This window comes from Musca domestica, unplaced genomic scaffold (genome assembly GCF_030504385.1).
Source record: "Musca domestica strain aabys unplaced genomic scaffold, Musca_domestica.polishedcontigs.V.1.1 21, whole genome shotgun sequence".
NCBI lineage: Eukaryota > Metazoa > Arthropoda > Insecta > Diptera > Muscidae > Musca > Musca domestica.
The window spans coordinates 11,765,732-11,778,762 of NW_026712258.1; the positions used below are offsets into that span (position 1 = coordinate 11,765,732).

Consider the following 13,031-nt stretch of genomic DNA (forward strand, 5'->3'; position numbering starts at 1 on the left):
TATTTGTTAAAAAAATCAAAATAAACAAAGAAAAATTATAAAATTGCTTAGAAACAAATAATACAAATCAAAAAAAATAGTTAAGATTATTAAATGTACTCAATGCCATATTTTGTAAATATTATGTTAAACATTAAAAAAAATCATAAAAACAAATAAATAAACAAATAATTAAAAGAAAACGAATAGAAGATGTCCAATGCAATTTATTTTTCGAAAGAAAGCTACATAAACGAAAACAAAATGGAAACCTCGCTGCCTCTCAATAAGAATATCAGTAATTTCTAATACGAAAATAAATAATGAATGAATAAACCTGAACAACAACACGCCATTAATTATATAAAACAAATAAAATTTTTACAATAAAAAGAAGGCCTTTTAAAATTATTTTTATTTCTCTTTTATTTTTCTTTGTTTTTTTATTTTGTTTAGTTTTTCTATTATTTTTTTTTTTTTTTTGTAATTCAAGAAATCCATAAAACTAATACCGAAAAATTGACAAACATTTAGACAAACTTAACAATTTTCTGAAATAATTGTATATTTTTAGTTATACTCTACTAACATCAATGCAATAATGTAATGTAAACTGTTATATTAGTTATTATAATTTTTTTTATTATCTAAACGTAAAGAAGATTTGAAAAAAAAAAAATAAAATTTTGTTATGAGTTCACATCCATTTGTAATGAAGTTTTCTCAAAACAAAAACAAAATCCTATTTTATATATAAATTTTGTAAATTTATATTAGAAATGTAGACAGCTCAAGAACTACCTATAAATGTTAATTTAAGTTCGCCACAATGCACATAAACACACCCACACATACATACACTTATTTATATATATGCTTTAGCCATATATATTTAAAAATGAAACGAACGATTTTCTGATATTTTGTGTCAATTTGCAAGAATAACTATGAAAATCATTAACAACAACAACACAAAAAATGAATGAAGTAATAAAAAGCTGAAAAAAATATTCACAAAAAATATAAACTGAAGAGCATTTTTTAATTGATACATGGAATTAGGGTAGGTTTAGGTGTAGATTCTAAGGTCATGAGTTATATATTGACATGTTCCAAATGGCTTTTTGTATTTTTACGCTCAAAGCTACATGAGATGCAGCTTTTCATGAGAAAACATAACTCAGTTATTATTTTCGAAATATGGATAATTTAGGTGACGGTGTGAACATGGTAGTAGAATACAGCCCCATTGATACAGCTGTTGAGACAATGAACTGTCAAATCAATTTTAAAATTGAAAATTTTGAATGAAAAATTATTCAAATTCGTTAAAATTGTTGAAAAAAGCATATCATAACAACCTCCGGTTGGTGGTATATAAAATATACTTTGTTTTAATAAACATTTTAAAATTGTTGAAATATCAATGTTCCCAAGCGCTGATGCAATTACCTGTATTCTTCTACCATTAGGTAGATTTTCTTATACAATGACGTTCAGATTTTGTTAATTTCTTTTCATTCAAAAAAATTAAGTCCAAAAATGATTTGACGCTTCATTGTAGCACCAGCTGTTTTTGATGCGGCAACCTGTATTATTTTATCATGGGAATGACATGTACATTTTATCGGATTTAGTAAGCCTAGAGGATTCCATTGCATATGCATTAAAAATCATTATAAAAGGGTTAAACCAGGCTAAAAGCTTTCGTGTGAACATACTGTTAAACTATAATAGCTAGTTTATAAAAATCTTTACCAAGGTTAATTTTCATAATTGTATTTTGACAGTTTCGATGTCAAGCAACAACTCCTCATTCTGTTTTTATGTCCATGATAAAAGGTAATCTCACTGAAACATATGATAACACTTTTTTTTATAATTTTGATAAAATACTCAAGTTTTAAAACTCCAAATAAAAGTTTTCTTCTTTTAAATATTTTTGCACAAGTTTTCAGTGCCAAAAGCACAAAATCGTTTATACCTAATAATTTTTTTTAAAATGCTAAACTCTATAAACTATAAATATATAGAGGAACAACAAAAATACATTTCGATGTGATAGTCAACATATTTCGGGGGCTTATCGATCATAAATACTGATTAAACTATAGCTATTTATATGAGATGACATGTATATGTTTGTGTAAAAAAAAATTCATATACAATTTTGCCAAAGATTTGGCAAATGTTATATGCCATTTTATTCAAAATACGCATTTTTCAATTTATTTCAAATATAAAATATGGATTTTTTAAATGAGACCACTCTATTATTTAAAAGCGATTTAAATGAAGGAATGGAATATAAAGCATACAAAGCAAACATGAGGAATAAAATATACTAACTTCAAAAATGTCCTCATTTAAAATTATAATATCCAGCTCTGCATTTTCTGTAATTTAACTTGTCAAATTTAACCTGTTAACTTGTCAAATTTAACCTGTTTAACTTGTCAAATTTAACCTGTGTATAAACATGAGACCTTTGAATATACATTTTGACAATACGATTTTGTCAAAGGTTATAATTTTGAAAAAAGTAAACATATGATAGCGCAAGATAACCTTCTTAATTCTACCACTAAACAAAGTTTATTATCGGACTACCTCAAATGAATGACGAATTTTAATAAAAACCGCTTAATTTAGGCGTCTGTAAATTATCCTTAAATACTGTAATGTAAACGGACCCTAATAGCACGTTCCCACATAAACCATTTACGGTGACCAGGATTTGATTTGAGGTGATTCAATGTTTACATTCGTAATGTAATACGTACATACTGTAATGTAACGGTAGCCTAAAATTAAATTCACATCATCAGGCGATAAGGGTTTTACATATGTGCTGTCATTTTTTATCCATGTGTATTTCCATATGTATGTCAAAATTGTAATTTTACATATGACTTATAATTCTTGTTATCACAGTGTATTTTCCATGGTACAATGAAATAAAGGTTACCTCATTTCATATTAGCATTCCCAGCTCTGCTCTCTTCTATAATTTTTTAGCGCACTTTTGATTAAATTATATTTTACCGATGAAAAATGGGCTCACTGTCATCGAAAAAGTACGTATGTACTTTACTCATGTATTTCACAACTGAAATGTCGTCCATGTATCACACGGAGTGTATAACTTCTACATATGGACAATTTGATACTACAAATGTAAAAAAGAGCTTTTAAGAGTGACCATTACTTATTTGAGTTGATTCAACAGGTTTACGTTCCAACAGAGTGAAATCAGGGCATTGGATTTTAGTCACTTTCTGATCCATAGACGAAAAATGTGTGATCGAATATATTTTTACTTCTTGAGGGGGTTCAACGGGTTTACGCTCCAACAGTGTGAAATCGGAACTTTGAATTTATAGTCACTTTCTGATCCGTAGACGAAAATTGTGTGACCAAATAAATATTTTTTCTTCCTTACATTTTTACAGAATAATTTGAAATCGTTCCTGTTTATATAAAATAGTCTGTATGTATTATTAACTACTACATATTAAGTAGATTTTTAGTTTTGTCAATAAAATATTGCGCATTTTTTGGTCGTCTAATTGTTAATATAAAATTGATCCTGTCCTTTGTCTCCTGTACTGTTTCTCTAAAAAAAAAAACATTTAACTAGCTTGTCTTTATGTGCTTCATCCTCAATATTACTGTGTTTTATCTTGGCACCTTCAAAGCACAAAATCTCTACCCGAGTTTACATTGATAATTTGTCAATCACAATAAATTTTACTTTAGAATACATACATTTAAATTATTGTGATTTATTTATTGTTAAATTTATTGTGATTTGTCAATTATCAGGGTTAATACGGGTGGAGATTTTGCATGTAAACGTATTTAATGTCGAACAACAACGCACTGATTGAATTAATTCTTCAATGATACTTGGCAGCATTTTTCTATAATTTTAACTTTAGCAACGACATCTACCAGTAATTGATATGCTTTTACGGTTTACTAATGAAGATAGATGATACGAAATGTTTACAGCCTTGTTATGCAGAAAAAACAACTCTGCGTATGCCTTTTTAGGGTTTGAGCATGGAAGAAGAATATAGGTAGACGCGTCGACACAGCTGCTGGGACAATGAACTGTCAAACCAATTTTGGAATTGAAAATGTTGAATAAAAAATTATTGAAATTTGGAAACATTTTTGAAAAATACATATCATTACAAAAAATCCACTTATTTTTGACAAAACACTTTAAAAGTTTTGACATATTAGAATTCCCAAGTGTTGTTGCATCTACCTATATTCTTCTGCCATGGGTTTACATAAAAATGCTCTATTTTGACATATCTAACATAATAATAAAAATTATAATTGCAATTTTTGAGAATTGAAGAATATATCTTTCGTAGTCGAACAGATCGATTAGAACTTCCAGCAAATTAAGAATATGCCATTGTATTAATTAGTCCACGGCTTACATAAAACGAAATTATCAACACCAAATGTAACGTATTGATTTGACATATATAAAAAAAATTGTTGTGTCATGATATTCTCCGCATAAAACATAAAACCCTACAAATATGTCCTAATTATGTATTACTGTGTTTTATTTATTACTGCCCTACAAATATGTATTAATGTCCTTAATTTATTAATTTGTTAGCTGTCCGCAGATGTCTCACACAAACTTTTAGATTTATTTTAATATTGTCCAAATGTTTCTGTCATAATTAATATTTCGTTAAAAAAATATAGACAGATTCGAACTTAAATTTAATTTTTATTTTCACCTGAAATGCATGTTATTTATATTTCCTAATTTAATTTTCTGTTGCTTTCTCTGTTGTCTTCGTAAATTTGTATTGTCCTGGGAGTGGATACTCGTTCTATGAAAATATGAAATGAAAAATATTTTCTTTAACAAAATTTTCATTTGACATTTCTTTCTTTTATAAAAGTTTTCATTTTTAATTTTCACAGAACAAGAATTGAGGCCCTGGTAAATTGCATGAATATTATTGTCTAAGTGTGAACCACCTATAAGATTTAGTAGTTGTATTTTAAATAGAGCTTTTTTTGTTTAATTACCTCTCGCTATCTTCGTCTATTGTCTTTTGTCAAAATTGTATGTCTAAACATTATCTCTCTCTTTTTTTCTCTCTCTCTCTTGTGTGTGATATATTTTTAGCCTACCCATTGGCCTTTGGGAATTGATAGCTGGCATATGGATACTCGTCTGGAGTCTACAAGTAATCAGCTGATAGTAAATTTGTCCTGCTAAAGTGCTACGGGTACCTAGGTTTTCATGATTATGTTTATTATTATTGTTTTATAATCGCATATTCTAAAGAGAAATGTTTTTAAAAAAGAAAAAAAATATTATTGTATTATAATCACATATTCTTAAGTTCATAGCTACTATATATAATTGAAATGCCATACTATTATTATAAATTGTAACGCAATGTTCCTGCTTTTAGTGTTTTTTTTTTATAAATTCTTATAAATGTTGTATGTATGTTATTATATTTTGTATATATCTAGTATTATTACAAATTTTAAAGTCAACATATTTGTACTCATACATACGATCACTTTACGAGAACGTCTAGGAAGAAAACCGAACTGTACATACTGTACAAACGATTTAAAATATTTCTTAACATTTTCTCTCTCTATATACTTTGCAATGGTATAGAGATTTAGGAAAATGCCAAGAAACATAACGAACTACATTAATATATGTATTTATTTTTTATGTTATTATTATTGCTTTTTAGTTCTTATATTTAAAGACTGAATTTAAAATAAAAAAAATTATTAAAATATAAATTACATTGTCTTTGATTTGAATAGTGGCTTGTGCAAGAAAGTGTAAGTGTTTGATAAAAAGGACTTTTATCATGATAATAATATCCAGCTCTGCATATTCTGCAATTTACCATGTCAAATTTGACTTCATTGAAAGTAGGTAGCATGGTACAATAAACAAGTAAAAAAGCTGTAAGTTCGGCCGGGCCGAACTTTTAATACCCTCCACCATTTGGTACAAATTTTGGTAATTTCCAAAAAATAAAATCCGTTAAAAATTCTGTTAAAATCTTAAGAATACCGAGTGCTTATACGACGACGTGGGCTTCCATAGGCATATTTTGTCATAAGTTATTACAATAATTTAAATGTGAAACTTGAACAAAAATCTGTTTATAATGTAGTTAAAATCATTAAAATACCGAAAATGGGGGGGGGGGGTACCGTTATATGGGGGCTATTCGAAAACGTGGACCTGCACAGACAATTTTCTGGCATGGACTGAAGTATCCATTACGAACTTCACATGCGAATTTTGAAACAATCCCGATAAATAATGTCGCTTAAATCATCAAAATACCGAAAATCGGGGGGTACCCTTATATGGGGGCTATACGAAGACGTGGACCTACATGGCTCATTTTTTGACTTAGGATTTAGTATCCATTACAAACTTCAAATAACAAATTTGAAACAATTCCGGTGAATAATGTCGCTAAATTCATTAAAATACCGAATATCGGGAGGTACCGTTATATGGAGTCTATATGAAGACGTGGACTTGCACAGACAATTTTCTGTCTTAGGATGTAGTATCCATTTCGAACTTTAAATACCAAATTTAAAACAATTCCGGTGAAAAATGTCGCTAAAATCAGTAAAATACCGAATATCGGGAGGTACCGTTATATGGGGGCTATATGAAAACGTGGAACTACATGGCCCATTTACGAACTTAACCTGCCTACTGGAAAACTAAACATGTGTGCAAAATTTAAGCCATCTATCTCAATTCATTCGAAAGATAGCGTGATTACAACAGACAGACAGACAGACGGACAGACAGACGGACAGACAGACAGACAGACGGACATGGCTAAATCGTCTTAGAATTTTACGCTGATCAAGAATATATATACTTTGTTGGGTCTGACATGAGTATTTCGAGGAGTTACAAACGGAATGACAAAGTTAATATACCCTCCATAGAATGGTGGAGGGTATAAAAGGTAAGACAAAGCTTCCAGCTGATTACAATACAAAGTGTGACCGACTTCTGCCAATTTTGTGTATGTATTTATTGTTTTGAAAAACAAAAACAAAATATTTTTAAAATCATTACGAGACGCGGTTTAAAACTATTAGCCAGTTTTGCATTGGAACTGAAAGTTTAAATTGTTTAAACCTAATTTTGAAACAAAATCCAGGCATTTTATTCATTTCACGCGCTATTTGGTTTATTTGAAAAAGGAGGAAAAAATCGACTAACTGAAAACAACTCGTTGCAAGTAAATTTGACAGGAAGTGGGTATAGCCTCAGGGCTGTATTTCTGTATTTTTATGAAGTGGTTCTACCTTCTTATTGTACCATGGTAGGTAGCATAGAGATATAGTCATTATTCTTGTCATTTAGATCTTGACTATCCAGTCAGCATTTTTCAAAATTTTTAATCATATTCGAGTCTTTTGAGTCATATTTTCAATCATATTCTGATCGTTCTACAAGTCTGTTTCGAATCATTTTCTAATCATATATGGCATTAATACTCTTAATTTGTGAATTTATTTCGGGAATTTTTTAAGTCATTTTTTGATCATTTATGAGTCCTTGGTGAGTAATTTATAAGTCTTTTAAGTGTCATATATCACTCATATATATATTCATTTAGGAGTCTTTTTTAACTCACTAATCTTTGTCTTAAATTCGAGTCATTTAGAGATTTAGAGGGTGAGATAAAAAAAACTTCAACATAGTTTATTGAATGAAAGCAAAAAATGCGGGAAATAGCATCAAATTTTAGAATAAGTTTAGATTTGCTCGAATTGGTCTGCGGTATTTTGGTCCATTCCCGGCGAAGCGCTTGCTTGAGGTGATAGACACTTTGGGATCTTTTAGTGCCAACTTTGCTTTCAAAAATACTCCAGACACTATAGTCCAACGGATTGGTATTCGGAGATTTTGGTGGCTATTGTGTGCTGGAAGGGAGGAACCTCATTTTGTAACCATTCTTGGGTGGCGCGTGCTGAGTGCGATGGTGCTGAGTCCTGTTGGCATGTCTAAGGTCCGCGGCCAACATGTTTGCGTGCCGAATATTTTTGCGATAATATTCGGCATTTATTCTGATGTCACGGTCGATTAATACGAGCGAAGAGCGACCATCGGCTGTTATGGCGGTCCACACCATCACCATGGCTGGCGCTTGAGTTCTGGTGGCCAACCGCAGGTTCACATTTTCAGCTGACCTCTTTGGCAAATAAACGCGGTCGTTTTGTTTGTTTACAAACTGCTGGACAACGAATGTTTTCTCATCGGAGAAAACCAAATTCGGCAGTTCACCACTTTCGGCTCTTTAATCTTAGCTCTCTTTAGCTCTTTTAAGTCTATTTTCTTTCTGTTGCGGTGTAAGTTTTTGCACATTGTGGAATATCAATGGCTTCACCCCGATCTCATTTTCCATTTTGGGGAATGGAATATTGCGATATGTTTAGCTCAGGAGCCGCTTTTCGGCCACTGAAACGCGGGTTTCGATCAAGTCGCTTCTTTACATTTCGAACCATTTCTGCTGATGTTGCTGTTTTCTTCAGTCCACTTCATTGACGCTACCAGTATCACGGTAACGAGCAATGATACGAGACACAAAAGATTTATTCACATTTAAATGCTGGAGTTCTCTAACGATAGCCACTTGTGGTTTTCCAGCCAAATATAAAGAAATCACACTATCGCGCTTGAGTTCCATCACGAATAACTTTTTTTCTGGAAAATTCTCACCAAAATGCTTTTGTACGCTTGTAAACCATATAATGAGCTGTCACTGGAATAATTTTAACAGCTGTTGGACGGGTGGCTTAGAAATGACAGCAGTCTGAAATTGGTTGCAGTTTTTTCATCTCACCCTTTATATCATCTTTACAACATATCTTGTGTTAGCAAAAACATTTGTATGTGTAAATTCGTTTTTTAGTGTTGTGGTTTTCAGAATCTTGAACCCTATGTGGGTGTGGTACTAGAAAAAATTGTCCGATCTCTACCATCTTTATAACATATATTGAGTTGATGGAAATATTGGGATGTACAAAATCTGAATGGAATCGAATGTTAATTTCGGGTTTCATGACCTTCATGGATATCCAAAATTTTGACCCTTTGTGGTGGAGGTGCAAGAAGGAATGGTCCGATGTATTCCATCTTCACAGCAGATCTTGTGTTCTGTGATGTGTGAAATTTGAAGAGAACCGGATGCTTATTACGGATTTATGCATGTTTTGGCTTTTTAAAATTTTGACCCTTTGTGGGGGCGGTGCCAGAAGGAATGGTTCGATCTCCACCATATTTATAACAGATCTTGTATTGATAGAAATACTGAGATGTGCAAGGTTGAATGGAAAACGGATATTAATTTCGCTTTTATGAGATTCATGATTTATTCCATTTTCGCACCAGAAAATGGGTTAGTAAAAATATTGTGATGTGTGTAATTTGAAGACAATCTGACTCTTACATCACATTTAATAAGTGTTACAATTATTCAAACTTTGACCTTTTCGACTTCAGCCAGCCAGACGGATGGACGTGCAAATGTCCTGAAACGGATTTGGTCTGAAGAGACCTGGGGTCTTACTCCATTATTTCGATGAGGTACGTTTTGGCCGTATCAAATGATACATACCCTCTCCAACCGTATATATAGCTGAAAATATAAGAAAGTTATAAGTTAAGTCATTTCATAGAACAAGAGTCCCGAACCAGTATTTGTTTTCCATGTTTTGAAACCTAACGTGACTTCAAATTAAGTTAAAATTCTTGCAAAGATACAATTGCACAAATTTCAAATAATAGTTTCCTAGCTGAGGTTTCATTATTGAATAAGCAATTTAGTGTAAAAGTTATTGGGATAAGTTACTATATCAAAAGAACAACTTCCGTATGGATTATAAACAAGTCGAACGCATACGAAAGTTGTTCTTGGGCAAATATAATCTTTTCGTTTAAAAGTGTTGTTAACTCAGTACCTAACACTATCGATTATAAGCATAGACAAATTAGGTATAGACTAAAAAGTTGTCCCATCTGTTATCTCTGAAAAAAGTGGTTCAATAGATGTCGTTCATGCTGTGAGAGAGGTTCAGTAGACTCACTCAATTCTCTCAAAATGCAAAATATTAAATATTTTTATGATTCTTTATTATTTATCAATAAAAACGAAACATCGACTTTGCTTACTTTTATATTATCCAAATATGTCGTGAAATATAAAAATAAAATAGAAGAGAAATTATTAAATTGTTTTCGAAGTCGAGTGACTTCACTAGCCCTGAGTGACTTGACTGGCTCAAGATCAACAATAGTGACATCTGCCGGAAGGGAAGTTTTTAAGACTTTTTAGTCTATACCTTTATTTGTCTATGTTATAAGTTTTAGTATTATAACCTACGCTTTTCTCACACTATTAATCACCACTTAAAGTAGCTAATTGAAACGTATCAAGGGTATATTTCAATGGCTTGATCTCCCAATCCCATCCAACATTTGTTAAATTAATATAGAGCACTCATTCATTATTAATTACTTATTGCCATAGAAACTATAATATTACTTTGTATTTTAAGCTCTTGTGACGAAAGCTGAAAATAGTTCACCCAATTCGTCTGCATTACTCGGATCACGTAGGCCTCTCTCTGAATAACAAACGAATGACGAATGGGAAAATGCATTTGCGGCAAATTTATTTAGATTGTAATGTGAATCAAATAATTTACCACGTTGTTTATGGCGCTTTTGTTTTTGCCAACTCGAGTACTACTCGTCACAACAATAATAGTAATAATAACAACAACAATAACAATAAAAACAATACGAGAAATGGGTGAGCGCAGTATCGTTAATTCTAAACGCAAATCCAGGTTGTGAAATGCAATGCCAGTGCTGTTGTGCTGCTTAACATTGGAGAATTTGAGGAAATGTATGCCAGCATGGCATGCTTGCTCCGGGTATACGATCCCGAAGCACGTTTTTCATTTTTTCGTACCTGTATTACATGTGCGCCCTTATCAGCTGGAAGTTATCAAATGATCGAGCGACGTCATTAATTTTAGCGCCAGGGATGGGGAATTTGCAAAATAAATATAGTTTTTGTAATAATGAAAACTTGAATTCAGGTAGATATGGACATGATTGAATTTTTGCTTTTACCAATATTTGGGACCTACAAAAACGGCTTTATATTTGCTCTCATTTATAGATTTAGAAAAACTTTTATAGTAAATTGTCATCAGATGCATCAACGATTTAATTTTTTTTTTCAAAAATAAATAGATTTACACATGTTACCTAACCGACGCCAATCGGAGGTTCTTATGATATGCATTTTTAACAATTTTAACGGATTTTAATAGTTTTTCATTCAAAATTTTTAGTTTTAAAATTGATTTGTCAATTCATTACCCAGCAGCTGTGTCGATGCGACTACCTTTATTCTTCTACCATGTTAGCAACGAAATGCAACAAATATCGACGGCACGTGTATCAGGGACCTCTAATAACGATATAGAGCTATCACTTTATGTGTAGCCAACAACTTGTCAATCCCATGTACTCAATATAAATCAAGAAGATATTGTCCAAAAAGCAATTCTGTGTAGCGCACATTTAGAACAGCGTTTCCCATTGAAAACAGAGTTAGATAAATCCTAAATTATATAATTAATTAAAAGGGTCTAAAAATATAAGTATAGACTATGTAGAATTCAATAATATGGTGAGAATTTTTCAGAAAAAAAGTTATTCGTGGTGGAATTCAAGCGTGATAGTGTGATTTCTTTAAATTTGTCTGTTAGAGCACTTCAGCGTTTAAATGTGAATAAATCTTTTGTTTCCCGTACCATCGCTCATTACAGCGATACAGGCAGCGTAGCCCGACGTTAAGGAAGAAAACAGCAACATCAGCAGATATGGTTCGAAAAGTAAAGAAGCAACTTGATCGAAACCCGCGAAAATGGCTCGTGAGCTGAACATATCGCAATATTCAATTCGGCAAATATTGAAAATGAGCTCGGGGTAAAGCCACTGAAAATCCAAAAAGTGCAAAAACTTACACCACAACGGAAAGAAAATAGATTCGAAAGAGCTAATGAGTTGCTTCGCTTAGCCGAAAGTGGTGAACTGCCGACTTTGGTTTTCTCCGATGAGAAAACAATTGTTGCAATTTATAAACAAACAAAATTATCGTGTTTACTTGACAAAGAGGTCAGCTGAAAATGTGCACCTTCCGTTGGACACCAGAACTCAAGCGCCGGCCATGGCGAGGGTGTGGGCATCAGAATAAATGCCGAATATTATCGGGATAATATTCTAGATGGTATATTAAAGCCTTGGGCATGCAAACATTTTGGCCGCAGACCTTGGACATTCCAATAGGACTCAGCACCATCGCACTCACCACCTGCCAGCCATGAATGGTTACATAATAAGGTTCCTCGCTTCATTTCCAGCGCACAATGGCCACCAAAATCTCCGGATACCAATCTGTTGGACTATTGTGTCTGGAGTATTTTGATAGCAAGGTTGGCACTAAAAATACCAAAGTGTCGATCACCTCAAGCAAGCGCTTCACCGGGAATGGACCAAAATACCGCAGAGCAACATTCGGGCAGCGTGTGACGGTTTCATTGGCGTTTGAAGGTCGTTAATTCGTACCAAAGGTGACTAATTCGAACAAATCTATACTTATTCTAAACTTTGACGCTATTTCCGGCATTTTTTGCTTTCATTCAATAAAATTAAAAAAAAATGCAAAAATTAAGGCGTTTGACTTTGTTGTTGTTTGTAACATCCTTAAATATTCGTCGCAGACCCCATAACGTATATATATTCATAATCAGCATAAAATTCTAAGTCGATTTAACGATGTCCGTATGTCTGTCTATTGAAATCACGATACAGCCCCAAATAATTTACGTAGAGCGCCAAAATTTAGCAGAGCAATTTGTATTGTATCTAGGATGGTTGGTATTGAAAATCGGTCCACGTTTTGGTATAG

At 32.2% G+C, this 13,031-nt stretch overlaps 1 protein-coding gene across 1 annotated transcript in view; it reads left to right on the top strand.

Moving 5' to 3' along the window:
- LOC101891896 (uncharacterized protein DDB_G0284459-like) overlaps positions 1-5,742 on the top strand; it is a 182,025-nt gene extending 176,283 nt beyond the window's left edge. The window contains exon 5 of the mRNA XM_059122734.1: positions 5,150-5,742. Within this exon, the coding sequence (XP_058978717.1) occupies positions 5,150-5,222 (73 nt within the window). The 3' untranslated portion in view covers positions 5,223-5,742. The remainder of the gene's footprint in view (positions 1-5,149) is intronic.
- Positions 5,743-13,031: the final 7,289 nt, after the last annotated feature.